This window comes from Spea bombifrons, chromosome 4 (assembly GCF_027358695.1).
Source record: "Spea bombifrons isolate aSpeBom1 chromosome 4, aSpeBom1.2.pri, whole genome shotgun sequence".
Classification (NCBI taxonomy): domain Eukaryota; kingdom Metazoa; phylum Chordata; class Amphibia; order Anura; family Pelobatidae; genus Spea; species Spea bombifrons.
In genome coordinates, this window is record NC_071090.1 from 101,008,999 (window position 1) to 101,028,404 (window position 19,406).

General features: G+C 44.2%; 1 protein-coding gene across 6 annotated transcripts; it reads left to right on the forward strand.

Annotated features, from left to right (window-relative positions):
- Positions 1-607: 607 nt before the first annotated feature.
- Positions 608-17,975, forward strand: DMTN (dematin actin binding protein). Of its 6 annotated transcripts, none has more exons than XM_053465527.1 (16): positions 3,215-3,361; positions 5,008-5,104; positions 7,141-7,199; positions 7,629-7,703; positions 7,804-7,959; positions 11,216-11,260; positions 11,346-11,457; positions 12,926-12,976; positions 13,647-13,787; positions 14,150-14,256; positions 14,383-14,488; positions 14,869-14,906; positions 14,995-15,043; positions 16,265-16,426; positions 16,509-16,589; positions 16,671-17,975. In XM_053465527.1, the coding sequence occupies exons 3-15, from the start codon at positions 7,182-7,184 to the stop codon at positions 16,574-16,576; spliced, it is 1,128 nt and encodes a 375-aa protein (XP_053321502.1). In that variant the 5' UTR covers positions 3,215-3,361; positions 5,008-5,104; positions 7,141-7,181; the 3' UTR covers positions 16,577-16,589; positions 16,671-17,975. The 6 variants fall into 6 exon arrangements, with proteins under 6 accessions (XP_053321504.1, XP_053321505.1, XP_053321503.1 ...); XM_053465532.1 differs by having other exon boundaries at positions 3,343-3,361; positions 16,361-16,426; XM_053465529.1 differs by lacking the exons at positions 3,215-3,361; positions 5,008-5,104 and adding an exon at positions 608-627.
- Positions 17,976-19,406: the final 1,431 nt, after the last annotated feature.

The following is a 19,406-nucleotide window of genomic DNA, read 5'->3' on the forward strand; positions in this document are numbered from 1 at the left end:
GAGATGTGGATAGATGGCTAGTGGATTAAACGCCAAGACTAAGCAGACAGAGAATAGGTAAAAAAAAAATAAGCAAAAGCCCTTAATTTTCCCATGAAAAGAAAATAACGGCCTTTAACAAAAAAAGTTGTCGTCTTGGAAACCAGAGTATCTTTTTTTTTTTTTGGTCGTTGCTGGATTTAGACATGCGCGTAGGTGGCAAATAGTGCAAAAGGAGGCTTTATTAGGGCTTTTTGTTTTCTTTTAATACATTTTAATTGCATATTGTTCTGATGGAGCTCTGACGATAGAAGCAAACGACGCAGAGCATGTTCTATAATGCTGCTGCTATTGTGTCATACGGTAGGGATGGACTCCGTGATGCGATGGAGGCAGGGAGGCCGAGTCTGGAGATACTACAGGGAGCGACTGCGTATATCGTCCCTCCGTGATATTCTGCAGGGTAATGCTCTGCAGGGTAGGAGGGTTGTATGCTGATAGGCTGCAGGGAGGGGCTGATGATGCTCTGCATGCAGGGAGGGGACCGACTAGCTCCCTAGTGATGCTGAGGATTAACCGTTACCATGGTTACAGGAGTCAGGAGCAGCGGATGATGCTGACACTGCCTGTACAGCACAGGATCCAACGGTAACACAACTGCGGGAGGGAAAGGGTGCATGAGAAGTTGGGTGGGGGGGCAGGGGGTGCTGGGGAGGAATAGCGGAGGCTGAAGGGTGTGTAGGGGGGAGGAGGGGGCAGTAAGGGGGGTAGGAGGAGTATTAGTGACTGTGCATCTTGTGACTGCGTAACAGGGACCTGGGCCTGGTCATTGAGTACGTATATTTATAGGTGTGCGCACAATATATGTATCCCTAACAGTGTGTGTGTGTGTACAGTGTTAACAGCTGTGGAGAGATTTGTAAATTCCTATTTATATGACCGTAAAGTTGCCATTTATTTTCATTTACCTCAGTATATATGGCATGGAGGGGTGTGTGCGGCTCTTCATACAGGTGCTTGTCTGTTCCTGATACCGCCTGCGTGTTACGCGGCCGTTCCTTCCGTGTGGCTCTGGGAATACCATACGTTTAGGTCAGAAACGGTGCCTAGAATTTGATTTTGCTATAATTGTGTATGATCGGTCACTGTGACCTCATACATAAAATGTAGTGAGATTTTTACATGCGTGTTTGTATGTGCATGTGTGACTGACATGTGCGACTGTTCTATTATAAAAGATGTTTTGGTTTTTCTTCTGTCTAGATCAGTGCATCCCAAATGTTACATTTTTTTGTTAAAAATGATGATGTATTATAATATCAATGATTGGATGTTTAGGCAGCTTGTGGGTTACATGTTGGGTCCTTTCTGAGCCTCCATCAGGGAGGCCGCATGTTCTATGTCTTGTATTATATATCATAAAACCTTTAATTACCGCATGTGCGTTACCAGAAGAGACTGAACGAGGTACGTCGGGAAACAATATCAGATGTAGGTTATGCGGAACAGTAAGAGCTTATGGGAAATATTTCCCACGAGTCGTACCCAATGCAGAAAGATTCACCATTACGGATTCTGTACTAATGATACGCCGTCCGTGGCAGCCCAACGTCTGTATGTCTTGAAGATGTACGAGCTGGAAACAAACCATTAGCTAGAGGTTCCGAGAAAAATGCAATGGGTGTTGGGAGTCCGAAACTTTACTTAGCAATGAGATAACATGTCAGAAGTCAGTATGGCCACCTTCAGACTCCCTCACAGACCCGGTCAAATTCTCAACCAGGTCAATGTCAAGTTCCATGTCTTTTAATACTTCTCGTGAATGTCTGTTGCACTTTGGTGCAAGAAATCTTGTGTTTTCTTCACTATACGTCGATAACAGTGTGTACAACATCATTTGTACAACCTCGGTGGCTGTGTACCTGGGATGGTTGCTATGCTTTGGCCTGGGGAGAACATCCCGCCAAGTGGCACCCCATGCCCTATATGATCCGGAACATTTTTGTTATGACGATGAGTTAAGTTGGTTCCGAATCAGGGCCATCTTTAATTTTAATAGGACTGTGATCTGTCCTCCGCTTGTGCCTCTTCCTTTATATTACCCAAACACCACCAGGGTTCCCATTACACCCATAGTTCAGTATCCCTTCCCTCCTAACAGCATCTCTTCTTTTTAATTTCTATCTCTGTCCCTTTGGTCTTCATTCCCTTCACCTCAATCAGACACTAGGACAGCCTTCTATAGACCCCAATGAGTGTTTAGACCATAGACAGATGCCCGTTTGCCCTGCCTGAAAGACAGCTCTGCCCTGCATAGTAAGTGGAACATCCAATAGAATAAGGACTCATCAGCCCATACATACTGCAAATGCTATTAAGGCAGCGCCATGATTTTATATAACATCTATAACATTAGTTAGTATGTATCTGCTGGGTGCTTGCTGAGTCCTTGATTATTCCAGCAGCGCCACAAAATCTGTATTTGTACGCTCATTCCCTTTTTGTATTTGCCTATGCATAGTTAATGGAGTCATGTTACATTGTTCATCACTCATCATCTTGTGGATGAAGTCCTTGCTGTTGCAAGCTACGTGTATATTTTAACATACACTAAAACAGATAAAAGTTTGTCATACATCCTATATGCCTCTGCGCAGTCTTGTTTTTGGGAGCTGGATCTGGGTGGTGGCATATATATATAGTTACAAAGCAGAACTCAACGATCTGTCTGGAAGGTCCTGACCCGCTGAGCTGATGCTCGATGTCCTGGGTTGGGCAGGAAGGCCCTCGCCCTGAATTGGAATCCACTGCTCTTCATTCCTGGCTGCAAAACTGAGCAGAACGCACCGAGAACAGCGCAGACAGATAGCCGGCTGAGACAGGTGCACACGCTGCTTCATGTGTCTCCTTCAGTCTCTGTCCTGGTCGTATTTTGCCTCCTTCGCCTTTTTCTTCAAAGCGCCTGCTCCGGTCCTAGTGTTCCTTTCAGCTGTATCTCCATTCTTTCACTGCCTGCTCGTTTCCTCTGTTTATCTTCATCATATCCCCACATAGCTACGCTGCCTATTTAATAGTTTCTCCTCACCCGTATCCATCCCACCAACCAAGTAATCTTCCCCTGTATCTCTCCTTCTACCATCTTACGTGTAGTTCTCCTCTTTTGACTACCTTTCTCCTGTCGTTAATATGAGTACCTAGAGGTATTTTTCTTAATAAATGGCAACGTTTCAGCGCCATTGAGACAGCGAGTCCCCAAGTGGGTCTAAGATTCTCAAGATGAGTCCCCGTAGATATTAATTTGCTCAGAAGCTGAACGTGAAGGAGCCTGCTGATCCCAAGATGGCAGAAAATGTTTTGTGGACATTCAAGTTCAGCGACTCAGGTCAGTTCAGACTTCAGACCCCAAGCTTGGCTGTGTTGGACCTGATACCTGAGATTATCATTACTAAAAAGTGTCATCTCTTCCCACAGCCCACTCCGTATCGTACCGGTGACCTCTCCTCCTTTTTCTCCTTTAGCTATTTTCCCTTCTTTCATCACTCCTTGCTTTTTTCCTCCCATGCGTCCCTATCTTCTTTCGAAGTACGTTGCTGACCTGCCTACTCTCCTGACGTGTCCTCTCTATTTTCTAGGTGTAGTGTTTATGACATCATTTTCCATCCTCCTTTAGTTTTCTTCCCGCTATTCTCAGACCTTTATTCAGCCTTTTTTCTTGTTCTTCCCTTATCATGTTAAGAAACTGTCACAAACACAGCATTTAATAACAAAACCCATTTATAAATCTACTTCCATTCTCTCTAGTTGCATTTCCATACATACTCTACTCACGCCATGTCTTTACTTCAATCTTATTTTTGTTTACAATCTATGCTCAAGGTAGTCCTACTACTAATTCCGTCTCCTCTCTATCATTTGTCTTGTATTCCTGTCTCCTTTTGTATTTTTGCAGATGATGCAAAGGTTTGCAACAGGGTAGCCATTCCTGGCAGAATAAACCAAATGGCTAATGCGTTAGGTAAATTATTAGAGTGGGCAGTTGTAGTTTCATGTTGATAAATGTAAAATAATGCACTTGGGTCATAAAAATCCAGAGACAAAACGTAGCACTGGGGTTACTATTCTGTCAGTGAATTCTTTCTGAGGACTTGACCGTGGAGGTGGGAATGCAGCGGTGCCACGTAACACAATGTTACATGACCCCGCGGTAAAAAGTGTGACAGTCAGAAAAAAAGCCCCCCTTCTAAGGGAGGGAATATTTATGTATGCTAGCATGAATGTAAAAGTGCGTGTCTGTTTTGTGTTGTGTATTATCATGAATGTCTATGCGTGTGTGAGCATGAATGTGTATGTGTGTGTGCTAGAATGCATGTGTATGTGTAAGTGTTTGTATTTTAGCATGAGTATATGTGTGTGTGTGAGCAGGAATGTGTGTTTGTGTGGTAGTATGACCGTGTATGTTTAATTGTTTTGTGTGTTAGGATGAATCTGTGTGTGTGTACATGTTTGTGTAAGGATGGCGGCTTTCAGAGGGCTTGAGGTATACATAGAAGCAATGTTCTCAGACTAGAAAGTAGCTTCTCTTATCAGAGGGTGGTAGATAAGTGGAGCAGCCTTCAAGCAAAGGTGGTAGACGTCAATACAATGAGAAAAATATAGCATGCATGGGGCAGACATGAGGCTATCCTGAAAACAAGACAAGGATATAGACCTGCACTTGTACCCTCTTTACGGTAATGTGCTGCTTCTCAGCCATAAAAGAGTTAAAGTACATTTAAACAAAGAAAGATACCACTAATAATTCGTCCCTCTCTCCTTAATTGTCTCCTATGAAGACTCCCCTCTTTTCTTGACTGTTGCGCAGTCTCATGCGTATTCTTCTACCTGTTGCACTTTCGTGTCATGCCGCCGGCGTCTCTGTGTGTGATCTGTCTTTAGAATAATGAGCGCTCTAAAGAGACACCCCGTGCTCTCCACTTATCTCCTCCTCAGTTTGGGAGAGTTCTCTGCAGCATTTTGCTCCATGTGCAGGGAGGAGCAGCGTGGCAGCGAGAGGGAGTCTGGATATCTCCTAACACAGATGTGACCGCAGCACTCTCGGAAAGAGACATCATGCAGCCTGAATGAGGTGCTTTATTGGAGGAGAGGGTGTTTGGGGGTCTGTAATAAGAATGATGTGTGTTGGTCTGGCACGGGATACACGGATAATCAGTCTGTACGTGGAGGTCTAGAGGTGGGCAGTTACGGAGGGCAATACTGGGATCGTTTAGCGTGTGTGGTACTGAGCTGCTAACCTGCGAGGTGCAGATTTATGTTATTTAATGTACGCTGAATGTGGAAGGGGTCCTAGAATCATTATAGAGGATACGTAACGGCAGCAATAATATTACATGATATTACTGCAGAGGGGACTTCTGTAGCTATGGAAATGCTGTATGAGTGCATATGCCGTTCAGAAAGCATAACACGCGTGTACAGGGATTCACATGCCCGGAGATGTCTCCGTAGAGACAGAGATGAGCTAGAAGAAAAGCCGGCGGGTGCTGTATGGGAATACAGGAGGCAGCGACGGTGATGAATGGAGGGTTGGAGGGCTTATGAAATAAGCATGTTAAAGGGCATCTTCATGGCAATGTGAGGATGGGGAGTCGTGATATACCTGTGCGTGATAAAGTGATATATGCCGTGAACACCTGTGCGTGATAAAGTGATATATGCCGTGAATACCTGTGCGTGATAAAGTGATATATGCCGTGAATACCTGTGCGTGATAAAGTGATATTTGCCGTGAACACCTGTGTGTGGAGGGCCGGTGGACATGCCCTGGTGAAATGCCGTACCCCTGTGCAGAGGACAGGCTGAGATGACATGCCATACCTGTGTGTGAAGGGTTAAAAGACACTTTGTTGAGTTAAATGACCGCTCCGTGGATGGATTTAGAAAGCCCCCCCCATCACCAGCCGTGTGTAGTAAATGGATAGCTATGGGTAGGAGGGCTTTCTTTTCTTTTTCATATAATCTTCAAGACGCTTGATTTCCAGATCTTCGTTTAATGGAGTTGCTTACATTCCGTCATTAACCCCTTCAGTCATACACGTGTTCGGTAATGCCCCCGTTTCCTTCCATGAAGACGCCGCTATATAACCCGTGCTGTTTCCCAGATGGGCTGGGTTGATGGTTTCCATGGAGATACGCTGTGGTGGGTGGGGTGCAGCTGCTTGTGTGTACAGATAAGGAACACGGGATCACGTGCCGCCCGTCAACCCAGTAAACACATGTTCCGAGTACATGGTACTCTTTCAGGTCTTGGTAGGTCTCTGTAGGACAAAACCGCCAGCACATGCGCAATCCCCCATTGTATAGAATAAGGAGTGACGCGGTCTGGATCTCTGTCTATCTGGTGTTCTCTAGTCTGTAAATAAGGTTTTAGGACGGATCCTGTGTATTAGACAGCCGGGCTTGTCTCGGCTCTGTATGATACAAGCTGGGAAGTGTTTTATGAGTCAAGGAGGAAGCAGAGGACAGGACAGACCAGGAATTAGAGGCCAGGCGGTCACACCGGTGCGACTCTCTGCGTCTGCGCTTCCCACTCACGTCAGTGTTCTTTCAATTCATCTATTTCTTTTATGGCGCATTCTTCTTTTTTTCGTTTATTGCTTCCTTGTGTACTTACAGCCAGCTTTGGGTTTATACTGTGATTGGTTACCCATCGTCCAATCACATCACTCTGTTTTGCTCTCCCAGCAGTGCTGGAGCAGAATCTGGGAAGTCACGTGATGCAGAGCAACATGTTGACTGGTGAACCATAGCATCTGGTTCATGGAAGCCTCGAGAGCATCACATCCATAGCAGTCCTGCCTCGTGCCAGGATTTGCCACAAATGATTGCAGGCTGGTCTCCCTGTAAAGCATTAGTCTGTTAGATCCATGCAGAGTATTGCATCCGGATACAGGGGCCAGTGCTTGCCTTGGCTCCCAGGGACCGGGTGTCTTTATAGCGTTGATGCTAGTAGCCGTGATGGTCATTAATCACAGAAAGAGTGACGCCTTCTGCCCCCTGAGACAAGGGATCCCAGAAGCAGATTAATCTGCCGACTGTCACATCCAACGGGCCTTAATCAGCCCACACTCTAATAATCCTTCATCTATTTTTGATCCCCTCTAGATTCCAGGCATGCGCACGGGACACTGATACACAGCGGCTGAATGGAAAAACTTTCGAAGGTAACATTCTGTAGTATAGTATAATATTTTTCGAGGTGGGCCAGCCGGCTGTGGCAGCGAGCCCACCCGCAGACTGAGCCCGGCTTGCCTTCCAGATATGCGGACCCTCATAACCTTCCTTCACGCTCCACGCTGCCTGCGTAAGGATGGAGTGAGGGGATGGGACATGGAACTGGTATTATAGGCATTTCATTTAAATGTTATATTTAAGTATTTAACATGCTATAACAAACAAACACAAAATATTTGGGTTATTATGAATAATTGGGACAACCTTACACTTAACACGTATCCCGTGGCATGCCCCTAGGCAGTGGATCACCATCAGTCGTAGGCCTGAAAGATAGGAAACCCACCGTATGATAGACACTTTATAAGCTATTGTGATTGTAAATATGTGTCTGTTAGTAACGTGCCCCCTTTCTGCAGACCCCCCTTACGTCTCCTGGCAGTGTCACTTGCTCCAGAGGGCCGAGCGTGCCGGGTTCCCCCTCTTCTATTACTGTGAGTAACCCTTTCTTTGCCTTACTGCATGACCTTGCAGCACTTACCTGCCACAAACCTCAGGTTCTTCATAAGCCCATGTGTATTTTTGTCTCCCTAGGCCCGGATGGACAGTCATGTGCTGGGGTACAAGGATCTGGCTGCCCTCCCTCGTGATAAGGCCATACTGGATATCGAGCGCCCAGATCTGATGATTTACGAACCGCATTTTACTTACACCCTTTTAGAACACACAGATACCTTGCGAAGCCGAGAGGTAAGTCACCTTACAGACATCTGTCTGTCATCCTACAATACTTGACCTTTATTTACAGAACTTTATATTGGCTTACATGGATCTGGATTCAATGAGCCTCCTAAAATCTAGAATTTTGCATAAAAAGCCAATCATATGCTTCACATATATGTGTGTGTATATATATATATATATATATATATAATCACCACTAAGCAAGTCAACCCCCAGGCATGAAACTGACTGCTAGCTGAAAAAATCTATGTATCTGATTCCAAGACTCCAATGCCTGCAAGGCTAATAAAATCAAAGCAAACCTCTTATCATCCAATGAGATCAATGTAATTGACAAATAAAGCTTAATTTAGTTAAATAAGCTGTAAGAATGTGCAGCGATCCTCTTTAAGTTAGTCTTATTATCACCAGACTGTGTTTAAGGTAAAGAGTTTTGATATATTTTCCGTACTTTCTAGTATCTCTACTCAATTAATATAACCACATTAAAGTTGTCTGATTGAACTGCTTGATACAAATGTAACAAATGTATCACATTGACAGAAATCCAGGTACATTTTCTTCTTGAAGTTGATTTCACCAATTAAGATTAATACATTTCTGGCATGAAGCCCACACTAGTAAAAATGCATAAAATGTCCACGGTCTTCTGTCAAGATGCTCAAAAACGATGCATTTGTAGCAGGCAGTTCAATTAAGATAACTTTGATGTGGTTATGTTAATTGAGTAGAGATACTTTTCAGGCATAAAACCCAGAAAACTACGACCGCAATATTGTTTCAGACACATGAATTAAGCTTTAGGTGAATGAATGAGAAAAGGCTTATCAAGGTAGAGGAGGACGAGGAGGTGGTTTGCTGTAGGTTGCTGGGGGTTATATTAAATTGTATATAATGGACTCCGAATTAATAGACAGACATCGGGGTTCTGTTACGATCCACCCCTGGTCTGCAGCTTTTGGAAATAAAGCAGAAAGATGCTTCCATGGCACCATTATTTGATGATTTTTTTGGTGCTTGAGCGACACGGACAGTAAGACCTTATTTATTATTTGTTTATCATGCTTTTTTTTCCTCCTTCTTTGGGAAGGATATGTTGGAAGCGGATAGTCAGTGGCCTCGCCGTTTTTTCCGTATGTAGAAAATCCATTACGTTGATGGCTTCTCAGAGACTGTTTATCAGACATACTGTATCGCTTTGCTATTCTACTGACACAGAAACGTATTCAGCAAGTTTGGAGTCTACTGGATGTGTATTATTACCCCGTCCCAGCTCAACCCGCCCGGTATAGCCGGCACTGTGTACTGTCCATGTGCATCCGCTAATGCATCCCAAGCCTTTTCCCTTCTCCAGGGAAGGTTCAAGACCGAGCCCTGCGCTGGCATCAATCCAGGCTCCAAAACACTGGGACACTCATACATCTGTTTTGCTCCGTCCCTCATTTATTCAGGAAACATCAAAAATGATTTTCTTTTCCCAATGTAATCGCCTTGTAACTACGCTGCATGTACTGCACATCTCAGCCGCTCTTCCAATCTCGTAACGTAATATCTGTTCTGTCTTTCTTCTTCATTTTGCCAATTGCTGATTCGCCGCTGGCATTTAATTAAAAGGAGACTCAATTTCCCCGGCTATTTCCTCTCGTTAGTGGATCAAATAAAGCATTTGTTTATGAATCAATTAAAGAGAGTGTTTGTAGCGGAGGGACTGTCCACCTCGTTCTAGAATCTGGACTGTGATCATTTTCTTTTTAATACGTACTATTCAGTGCCAGCGCTTGCCTGCCTTCTTCTTAAAACCAAAGAATGCACGGCATTTAAAGGTGCTGTTCCACTTACTGCTGGATTTAACACTTTAATGCAGCATTAGAAACATGCAGCCCCCTCATCACGGCCGAACCCCCGTGTATAAATATGTTATAGTGTGTTTGTGTAACTTGGCCCCCCCACACCATAATTCTTTTTGGAATGCCAATGTGTTATTTATTTATTTATGTGAAAAATTCAGTGTTTTGGCGTATTAATTGTCACATGACACACACACGTTTAAAGTTTACCGTTCTGTTTTTATGTGACGTCAGAGGGAAGAATAAAATGACAGATCGGGTCTATTTGCTGAGCTTGCAGTAGAGCGCAGTTAATCATTTTGTCTAATTGGAACGGCAGCCTTCCAGGGAATCTCCGACTGACAATGCTTAAATCGCACATTGTTTAAGCATAATGCACAAGCGATTTCCATTGAGTTTCGCTGCCCCATGGCAAACAATCATGCGTTTCATGGATGTTCACGTCTCCTGGCCCCGCACCGTGAAAAGCGTCATTCAGAGAGCTTCCCAGAGAAAACACGTCACTAATAACACCTTGTGCCTGGGGCCGACCAAGAGGAACAGACCCATCACCTGCTGCTGGGACTTAAAAACATTAACATGGGAAAAGTTAGTTGGCTGAAAAGTATCTATACTGAAAAAATCCTACCTTGGATCAAAATAAAGCTTGATGCTCAATGTCCCCTTACACTGAATCCATCGATGAAGCCGTGATGATCGATGGAAAATGCTACTAGGGCTTATGGTTTTGTTTCAATATATTCAATGATTGAGGTCCCTGTTGTTGGATCTTCTCTTGCAGTCAGGTGGGATTTATATTTAATGGCAGTGTATTGTGTTGGGTTAGCATTATCTTTGCCTGCTTGCTTTTGTTTGTTATTTTGGGGGAATCTTTTTCTGCCCCCCCCCCCCCGAAGCAGGTCGTGCAGATCATATTTTATAGTATAAGCTTAAGATCCACAGAGGTTTGAGGAATTTTTTTTGAGCGATTCAGGCGTAAATCTTTGTGTCAATTTTGATCTTTGAATGACATTATTACAAGTCCGGTTTTATTTCGATCCAAGGTAGGTCAGCTTTCTCTTTCAAACATAAAAAGAAACTATACAGTATGTGGTAGTGAAACTTTTTATTTGGCCGATCCTTGGCTTGTCTACAGTTATCCTTCAAAAAGAACCAGGTTGTTGTGTCTTGGAGTTTTTGTGCTAGAAGAGCATGTTTTGGGGTAGAGCGACTAAAATCCATTATATTCCAAAAAGTGCACAACTCATACTTTCTTCTTTGTATTGGTGACAAGTAGTAAAAGTGAAACAACAAAACTAATACTTTATCGGTTGCTACAGGGATTGGTTTACGTTTCTTTCGTCTCATTAGACTATGGCGTGACTTTGGCGCTTGCTATTGTTTTCTCATGGTTGGCCATTTGTGTTCTCTTTCAGCGCTCTCTCTCTCCAAAGTCCATATCACCCCCTCCCTCCCCTGAGGTAAGTAGAACCGGTGCCTTGGTTAATAAAAGACCCTGAATGGAGGCTGTTTAGTGGAAACCATTCCAATATTGTCTTTCAATAGGTTTCTGCACTCTGGGCTGAAACAAAATCTACAACTAGTGGCTCCATTATACAAGGGACCCGAGGAGGAACATGCTCACCCAAGGGAGGTGTCCATCATTTCCACTGCCCAGGTATTAACCAACCTCAAGCATAAGAATGGAACACCAAGGAGTTCAACAATGCCGGGGAGCACTTTGTGTTTCACATACCTGCCAACTTCCCACCGCTGGCTACCCAGAGCTGCCCCTCTCCTGGAGATCAGGCGCAGGATTAGCCCCTAGTTAGATTTTTCAGAGATGGGATAGGAGCGGGGGGGACCAAACACCACGTCCTGCCCATAGATAGGTCATACTAACCCGGATCCCCAAGGTAGCAGGGGTTAAACCTGGCAAGCTCCTAGATCTGGTCTCTTACTTACCAGGAACGTCCAGGCTCCAGCTACCTGAAACCCTTCTACGGGACTGATGATGTTTTTGGGCAAGGCCAGCCCCAACTTTATGTATTTGTATGGGGATCGGAGTCGAAATGGGCAGGGAGTGGGGCCTATCTATCTCTCTATCTATCTATCTATCCATCTCTCTATCTATCTCTCTATCTATCTCTCTATCTGTCTCTCTATCTGTCTCTCTCTCTCTCTATCTCTCTATATCTATCTATCTCTCTCTCTATCTCTCTATATCTATCTCTCTATCTATATCTATCTATCTATATCTCTCTCTCTATCTCTCTATATCTATCTATCTATCTCTCTATCTCTCTCTATCTACCTATCTATCTATCTATGAGCTTGCATGGTACACAGCATACCCTGCTTCTATGCTCTTAAGTATGTCAGACAGGGAAAGAGAGTAGGGGGTGGATTGTCAGGGAAAGCCAAGAGGGATTAGGAGGTGCTGGTTGGGAATGCCCCCATAAAGGTCCTAGTTTTTAGTTTTGGCGTGAATGAGGGGTGGTTTTCTGTCGTGCTGATAGGTGGAAGCATGGAGTACCAGAGCCATGAAACGAGTTCAGAAGGTGAATGGCCTTCTTGTTTTTCCTTGCTGTATGTCTTGCTTGTTGCAAGAGCAGTTGAGGAGAAGCGAAGGACTCTGGGGGGAGGGTGTACATCTCCTGTAAATATAATGGTCCACTTTTACGTAGTACCCGGTGTCCCACCAGTAGTTTCCTCAGTTCACCAGATATGTGATGAAACTTTTCCCAGAGAGGATTCTGGATCTCGTAGTGCGGAGAAGGGGTCATCTGCCGTGCCCACGTATAGGGTGTCCTTGTACTCCAGATGTGACAGGACTAGTGACGTGACATCTTCAGATCCTTTCTGCCTTCACAATCACAATGAGGTTTGCTGGGATATGAAATTACATACAAAGAGGATGCACAGAGTTAGAAAGAGGACCCCTGAAAAGGAGATGCGCTACCCTGACCTGAAGATTTTAGTTTTTAATGTCATATAATCTCTGTAGGATAGACTTTGTGCCCTCTTCAGCTGGACAGATGGCACTTTCCTTTCTGTTCCACCACCATTTCTGACTTTACTATATTCTGAAATTAAGTTAGTTTGTTTTACTTGAATATTTATTTTTTTATTATCATGTTCTCTAGATCTGGCGGAGCCCAATCTGTACAAGAAGCCCCCCATCTACAAACAGAGGGGTGAGTGTTGACTCCGCGATTAAAAAATAAAGTACTTACTTGGATAATTATAGAAGTAATTTATATGAGCGTTCACACCATGTTAGTGCATGTTCTTGTTTTTCCCACTAGCTGGTAGTAGTGTATTCTGACCTAAGCCAACTAGGATGGGAAGGTCCTGGAGGATCAGCAGCTCCTCTGCCACCAAACTAGGGGGCAACTCACCCTTTTGGGTACTCAGTGGGGCAAGTACAAAGAAGATCCTCCTAGCCAGACCATTAACACTATGGAAAGCCAAGCTGGCACAGCCACCATAACATGTTGTTCCCAGGCGTCATATATTCTTAATAGGAAGAGCTCCGGTATATGATACCATATCCCAGTGCTCAGCGGTAAGGGTGGTAGCCATGGAGGGAGCGGCTGGGGGTCCTGCTTCGGTTTGGAAACTGTCGCTAACACATCACACTCACTAACACATCACACTCACTTTCCATGATAGCATAGCTCTGACTCTCCATTATGATAAACAAATGAATATTGAAATGTTAAATTTGGGACAATCACCTGGAATAAATCATCAGTAATTATTTCAAGTCCACCCCAGAACTGGTCCATTTCAGGCTTTATAAATGTGGCCCGATTGTTGTCTTGCTTTAGACACTTTGTAACGCTGTTCCTTACTATGTCTAAGACTCTGCAGCATACCATCGATTATCTGACGACCCCATCGTTGAATCCTCCAAGTTCCCGGCCGCGCGGCCTCCAGACCCCAATCAGCCTGCAAAGATTGAGACCGATTACTGGCCGTGCCCCCCTTCCCTGGCAGTAGTAGGTATGAGAGACAAGATCCAAATGACCTGTGTTAGGACACGCCCGATTGTTTCCATGGGACATAGACAAGCTGGACCCGAGTGAGAATCAGGGCCACCACGAATGGTCAGGATTGATGTTTTGATCCGGCTATCAAGAATGACCTTTACATTACTCTTTTTTGTATCATTGTCTTATTGAATAGTTGCTTTAACTCTTGTCCCACGATATTGTGAGTGAGAAGGTACATTACAGCATTAATGGCGCTTGGTGGAGATACGCATCGCCGGTGGTGTCTATGGATGTATGGCTACTTTTCATGTATGTTAGGTCTGCACTAGAAGAAGTTCCTTCCTAACTCCTATACTCACCCATTGCCTCTAGAGTCTGAGAGACGTCACAGGAGGGAGTCTACGCAGGGGGATGAGGAGGGCGAGGAAGGCGAGGATGTGAGAGAGATGAGGGAGCTGCACATACAAGAGCTAAGCAAGGTACGTGATCCAGTGATCAGCGAATGTAGCTATGTATATAAAGATAAATAATAACAATGAGACCTTAACTCCGCAGCGCTTTTTATATTCTGTACTTCTTCACACAAACATTTGCTTCACTTACAGATCCAGTCCAACCTGGGAAAACTAATATTAAAAGAAGAAATGCAGAAGATAGGAACCCGGAGAAGGAAAACACGGTCCCTTCCTGACCGGACCACCATCTACACGCGTGCGTATGCCTGTCTTCACATGCCCTCCATGCTGCTTTCTTATTTACAGCATTACCAAGAGCTCCTATGTTCCCCTTTTCATATATCTAGCGATCTCACGACAAACCCAACATGAGCATTCTAGGCATCCTACAGTGTGTTCTCGCGCATGTTCACCTTCCCATCCGGCATCCTAACAATACAAACATGGTTCTCATACCGCTTCCATCGCACACCCAGCGAGCTCACACTCATTTCAGGTTTTCACCATTTTTCCCCCTTCAAGTCTGCATGTTCTCCATTCTTTTTTTCCCCCAAACCATTCTTACCGCAATACTTCCTCCCCATTCTTTGCGTTCTCGTATCATTCATTTTTTTTCCACAATGTCTCTATCTCCAGCGGTGCATGGCGGTTACGGACGGAGCAGCTTGACACGGGTATGTGACAAGTAAACGTACTTTAGTGATACTGCTGTGGCCCCGTTGTGAATGCGCTTACGGCAACCATCTATCTTACTCCCTTTAGCTGCGGTCTGCAGAGTTTCCAGCCCCGGACCGGCAGAGAGAAAGTTCAGGTGAGAACGAGTTAACGCCATTTTACTGTCCGGGGCACTTTAGGAAGGGATGGGTTAGTAGTCACAATTAGAGATGGGAAAAATTGGGGAAAAAACTGTTTATTTACATTTTTTTCCAAAGCCATTTTGTGTTTTTTTGTAAAAAAAAAAATTAAACATAATGGAGCGTGGAATGTCTTCTTTTCCAATGATAAATAATATGTTTATGACATGGCATTCAAACTATATTACAGGAAGACCTTTATGAAAGATGCCAGTAACTTAATTTTGCTAAGGGGCAAATCTGATTGGGCGACTGTGGTCGCTGTCCCCGTCCAATCCATGGAGGAGGATTAGTTGACGTTTTCTTCATTTATTTTCTTGCATTTGAGGGAAATGGGGGGGTTACCTGTTCTCATGTATGTTCTTAACATATACAGACCTCGTTCTATTTACAACAAAAAATAAAGTTTGAAAAAGCAGATTTCGTTTATTATTTGCTGAATAAGCTGTACTTTTAATTTCAAGCATGATACTTCTATATAGACTGCATTTTATGTTCCCAGTGTGACTAAATCGTTTTACATTTGTAAAACGACTCCGCTCTGCATTTTTTTTTTTCAATTTTTCTGAAAATTTCTATTTTTCCGGAAAAAAAAAACATATTTTTTTTCATGGCTTCAAAATTTCTGTAAATTTTACATCTCTAGACATACTATATTCTGGCAGTTGAAATTCGAATGGGGGATGTTTTGAGATAAAGCAAACGCCCCGGTTGGAGCTCTATACGCTACGGTTCAAAAGTTTGGGGTCACTTAGAAGTTCTCTTGGTTTTTAAAGAAAAGCACTTGTTGTCCATTAAGATTACAGGAAATAGATGAGAAATGTAAATGACTATTGCAGCTGGAAACGGCTGATTTTTAATGGAAAATCTTCATAGGCATACAGAGGCCCTTTATCACTCCCATCACTCCTTTATCACTCCCATCACTCCTTTATCACTCCCATCACTCCTTTATCACTCCCATCACTCCTGTGTTCCAATGGCACGTTGTGTTCGCTGATCCAAGTTTAAGTTTAAAAGGCTAATTGAAAAGCATTTTGTAATTATGTTATAGAAATATCCTTGTTTTTCATGAAAACAGCTGAGTGACCCCCAAAGTGAACGGTAGCGTATCTCACCCGGAAAGCTGTGGGCTGACTGCGTAGTGTCATTTACACGTTTTTACCCTTTATCCACAGGGTTCCAGGTAAGGTCTCCATACACGGGGTTATTTGTGAGAAGCTGTTCTCCGCTGGGACACACATCCTCTATGGCAGTGTCTTTTTATCCTGCAGAACGGGGAAGGTCAGAGGTCACGGATGGACCGAGGGAACTCTCTCCCGAGCATGCTGGAGCAGAAGGTGTGTGTCTAGTGACTGCGGGTCTAGGCTTAGCTGACCCGTCTGCAAATTATACCTAATAATTGTTATTTTCTTCAAATAGATTTTTCCCTACGAAATGCTCATTGTGACCAACAGAGGGCGCCAGAAACTGCCTCCAGGAGTAGATAAGACGCAACTGGAGGTAAGACGAGTCCTTAATGATGCAAGCGGAGGGGCTATTAGAAATTCTTTTATCTCACCTCTGTCTGCCCGTGTTTTTCAGAGATACCTCTCCCCTGAAGAGTTCCAGCGTCTCTTCTCCATGCCCGTGGATGATTTTGTGAAGCTGCCTCTCTGGAGAAGAAATGAACTCAAGCGGAAACTGCTTCTCTTCTAATACTGCGGGGGCTATAACTGTCCTTTCCACATTAGGGAAGAGCGGGGCTGTTTGACTTACATTCGGGGAGAGAGCCCTCAATCTCTAAGAAATCAGAGGGCTAGGGAAGATGACTTAGTGTTTCACAGGAGAGACCCTGTATGACCAGGAAACCACCCCAAAGGCTCGCTCTCAGATCAGATACTGCTCGCCCTTCTATAACATTCACCTATATATTCATATACGTCAAACTCTTCTATAGGATCAGTCCCTGACCATATTCGGTACCCTGGACCCATCTCTAGCCGTCACCCACCTCTTTCTATACCAACCAAAAATGGTGTAAAATCACGAGCACCCATCAGAGGTTCACTCTCCGAAGGTTCATTCTGTCTCGAGGAACCCGTTGTCTAAGGACTCGTCTTTACCTCCATAACACTATATAATTCTAAAACACATATTATATTCCATAGCCTCTAGCGTCCTATACCCCACGCAACAGATATTCTATATATCTCATATAATAATCACTCATCCTGAAATCACCAGAATATTTAGCCGATGACCACATACTTTTTAGCATTAACACCTAGATATAGAACCAGGATACAGGCCTTGAGATGACGACCCGTTTAGTGAGTAGAGGCCGCGGTGCTATCTCCTGACGTTATAAGCTGCCGGCGATGCGTGTGTGTGTGTGCGTGTGTTCAATGGGTGAGTGCTTTCACTTTGCCACAAAACGCGGCTCTATCTTTAATGACCGTCTAAGCGACAGCCGGGCAGATCTCTCCCACGTTCACCATGCGCCTCCGAGGGCAGTTATTATAGCCCCGTGCTGTGTGTGTGTGGTTTGTGACATGCTGGATTTTGGTACACATGTACCCCCCTACGTCATTCTCGTCACTCGTCCTGTCACTTCAATGCCCCCCCCAAACCAACTCATCGCATCCCCTACACATATACGCACCCGACTTCTCTCTAACGCACATACATATATATCAGCCTGTCACGTGACCTTTCACAACCTGTCGTTTATGTGTCCCCCAAAACTATTTCCTTCCCTTACGTGCCCCCCCTGAAATATTTCACATACAACGCTCCGTGTACATGTGTCCTGTGTCCCCCCCTTTGTGTGGAAGCTTTTATTATTATTATTTTTGGCTTCTGATGTATTATTATTATTAATATTATTAAAGGTAATTGGATATCCTCGCTGGTTTCGTGTTCTTTTTCTCGCTGTAGAGGGGATTTCTAAACCAGGGGCCAAAAAGTTGGACTAACCCTTACGAAAAAATTACTGCAGTTTTTTGGGCATGAAAAAACTGCAATACTGCACTTTTACTGCCGTATTACTGCACATTTACATGCAGTTTTACTGCATTTGTACTTCATTGTACTGCAGTTATTTTTGTACGGAAGTACAAATGCAATAAAGCTGCAGTACATTGAAGTACAACTGTAGGTTTGCAATATAAAAAAAAAGTGCACTAAATGTGCAGTAAAACTGCAGTACAGTGAAGTACAAATGCAGTAAAACTGCAGTAAAAGTGCAGTATTGCAGTTTTTTCATGTCCAAAAAACTGCAGTAATTTTTTGTAAGGGAAATACCGCAAAACTCCCAGCAGCGGCTAAATGATTTGGGTTTAAAAAGATCCAGAATGACACCATCGTTACATTTTATGTAAAGAGCGCCAACAGATTCCGTAGCGCTGTTAGTACACGTACAGACATGTTGGTACAGAAGGAGAAGGCGGCCCTGATCTTGTGAGCTTGCAATCTGTGAGGCAGATGAAAGAGACAGAAGGTGAAGGACTGCTTGGATGAAGGTGAGTCGGCGGCCTGGAGATCTTGAAAGCAGGGAGAATTGCTGGTTTGTTTTTTCCGAATGCAGGTTGCGGGTATTGGGAGGATAGATCGTATGCTCTTCGGCACAGCGGGGTATTTAGTGTCAGAATGAGAAGAGGAAAGTCTTATGGAGTGAATTCCAGCCAAGAGGTAAAAACCCGGGACATAACCAGTAAATAATAATACACTAAAGAGGACATGTGGAGACGCGCGTTCACCTGGGGTCTCCACATAATACCGAGTGACCCCCCTCCAGTGCAGGTCCTGCGCGGCCGCTCGCTGGGTGGGAAATAAAATACAGGAGATAGAACCGCATCCTCTGATAACCAGGCACAGTAGTCACTACTTATTAAACAACAAATTCCATCTTCAATCCCCAATCGTCCATACACAGAGGTTGGGGACGGGCTGAAGTTTGGTAAATACACAGACCCTACGCCATCCTCATGCTGCTCATTAAAAGCGGCAGCGCTAAATCCTTAACATAATTATGTATTAAGGCCGGTAATTCCATGAAGATGTAACCCCGCACCACGAGTGTCACGTCTGGAATCGTGCCTACGCGATCACAAACTGTTACCCGTTAAGGGAGCGCGCTGCACACCATCCAGATTCACAATACCATATCATTGGAGAGGGGCCTATTCACTAAATGGAGAGTTGCGATCTCACTCCCTTCACTATACATTACGAAGGTCCAAGCCCAGTGAGCTCCTGCCCTTGTATAAGGTTACACCAGGGCCTTACCCATTAAACTATACATTGCACAGGGCCAGCTCAGCCCTCCTTGCTAGTGTT

Excerpts from the sequence above, each read along its gene's own strand:
- DMTN (XM_053465529.1), top strand. Across the intron at positions 13,788-14,149 it reads CCCTTCCCTGGCAGTAGTAG|AGTCTGAGAGACGTCACAGG; the intron begins GTATGAGAGACA and ends CATTGCCTCTAG. Across the intron at positions 14,489-14,868 it reads CCGGACCACCATCTACACGC|CGGTGCATGGCGGTTACGGA; the intron begins GTGCGTATGCCT and ends CTCTATCTCCAG.